The sequence below is a fragment of the Myotis davidii genome, unplaced genomic scaffold, assembly GCF_000327345.1.
Source record: "Myotis davidii unplaced genomic scaffold, ASM32734v1 scaffold1006, whole genome shotgun sequence".
Lineage (NCBI taxonomy): Eukaryota > Metazoa > Chordata > Mammalia > Chiroptera > Vespertilionidae > Myotis > Myotis davidii.
The window spans coordinates 257,333-259,273 of record NW_006297143.1 but is presented as its reverse complement, the minus strand read 5'-3'; the positions used below and the strand labels follow the sequence as shown (position 1 = coordinate 259,273).

The window sequence follows — 1,941 nt, the reverse complement described above, 5'->3', positions numbered from 1 at the left end:
CCTCCGCTCAGCCCCAGGTGAGTCAGACACCCCATCACCTCAGCCTGATTTGTGTCTTCCCAGCTGACATTCGCTGTCACTCCTGCTACAAGGTCCCTGTGCTGGGCTGTGTGGACCGGACGTCCTGCCGTCTGGAACCAGGACAGAAATGCCTGACAACAAATGTGTACCTCGGTAATCTGCCCTTCTTTAGCGGGGACCGGGGCCCGGGGCCGGTGGGAGACTCTGTGGCTGAGACTGAGGCCCAACTGGGGCTAAGGCTGACCTGGAACAGAGAATGACAGCAGTGAGAACTATTGGCCAAAAATTATCTCATACCAGGCCCCATTCTGTGTCTCTACATGGATTGTTTCAATTCATGTTCATGACAACCCTATGATGTGGCTGTTATTATACTGAGGAGACAGCCTCAAAGAGCGGCAGTAACAGGTCCAAGGCATCCCAGTCGGCAAGTGACAGGACTGGGACTGGGCGAAGGGCGGGACCTGGGGGACAGCAGGAAGATGAGACTGAGAAGAGAGAAAGAAGGGGGAGCTGGGCAGCCTTGGGAGGAAAGGAGGCTGAGTGAGTGCATGGGGCGGGGAAGTGGACACAAGCATCCCAGGTGCCCATCCCAGCTGACACCGCTGCCCACTCCTGCCCCCAGGCAAGATGTGGGTTTTCTCCAACCTTCGCTGTGGCACACTTGCGGAGCCCTGTCAGGAGGCCTTGAACCAAAGCAACAACAAGCTGGGCCTGATCTATAACACCACCTGCTGCGAGAAGGACAACTGCAACAGCCCTGCCCCTCGGCCCGCCCCGGCCCTGGGCCTGGTCCTCACCTCCGTGGCGGGCGCCGGCCTCTCGCTGCTGCACTGACACTCACCCCTGCCCTGCCTCAGCCGGAGCCTCTCCCTGTGCCTCCGGACCCCTGGCTGCCCACAGCGGCCTCCCCTAGCTCCCTTTGCTCGGGAAACATTTCTCAGACCTTCACATTTCTTTGATTGGACAGCAGTCGCCCTATCGGTCATTCTACCCACACCCTCCTCTCGGCTCTGCCGAGTCCCTTCCCGCTTCCCTCCAGCTCTCCCACGGCCCCAGAAGGGCTCCCCTTTGGGCCCTGCTTAGGGAGGACTTGGGGTCCGGGCCTGTCCCCCGTGATGGCTCGAGAGAAGACCTGAGGACCTTGCCCTGCTCACCTCTTCCCATTTTGAGTAATAAACGCTTGTGTCTGATAAGTCGTGCATTTATTATCAGGAGACCTGTTGTCAGAGCCTCCCCCTCCCCCATCTCAGAAATAATCCTCTCAGCCCCCACCCTTCCCCAGACCCTTCAGGGAGTTTCCCTGGCGGCTGGGCTGGGGCAAATGGAGAAACAGGTTTTTCCGGCATCCACCCTCCCTCCCAGCATGGGGGTGGCACACAGGTCCCAGTGTTTGGAGACAATCCTTATCTCAAACGTCGGTCACACCTCTGAGGGACTGCCAAGAAGGAGGTGCAGCCCGGCTTCAGGGCTCCCCGAAAAGGGTAGGAAAATCGCATGGGGGTGGGACCCAGGACCCTCTTTTCAGGTGTCAGTCCCAAGGTTAGTCAGAGGCCTCCCCTGGCCTGGTTACTAAGTGGGGCACGAGTTAACCTCCTATCACAGACTTCCATCTATTTCCCCTCACAGTTCGAGAGTCCTATTAGGAGCCAAGCTGCAAACGGGAAGGAGAACAACCCAGACAAACGGGTTCATTGACTCTGTGAGCCCCACTCAGCCCAGCGCTTGTCCCCTGGGTGATCCTCGTTGCTAAGGAAGGTTCTCCCTAGCACCAAGGTCCAGGGGTAACTTAGGGCAGCTTCTCCGTTGTCCTCCGGGGCTGGGTCGGATAAGGAGTGCATCATCATAACCCTGAAACTAGGCCCATTACTCCTTCAGCCCTACCATCGACAAAAGAGAGATGGAATTTTCCAGTCAGCT

General features: G+C 58.1%; 1 protein-coding gene across 1 annotated transcript in view; it reads left to right on the top strand.

Annotated features, from left to right (window-relative positions):
- LY6G6C (lymphocyte antigen 6 complex, locus G6C) overlaps nt 1-1,213 on the top strand; it is a 2,813-nt gene extending 1,600 nt beyond the window's left edge. Inside the window, exons 2-3 of the mRNA XM_006772833.2 lie at nt 64-174; nt 647-1,213. Coding sequence (XP_006772896.1) covers nt 64-174; nt 647-858 — 323 coding nt within the window. The 3' untranslated portion in view covers nt 859-1,213. The remainder of the gene's footprint in view (nt 1-63; nt 175-646) is intronic.
- The last annotated feature ends 728 nt before the right edge of the window (nt 1,214-1,941 follow it).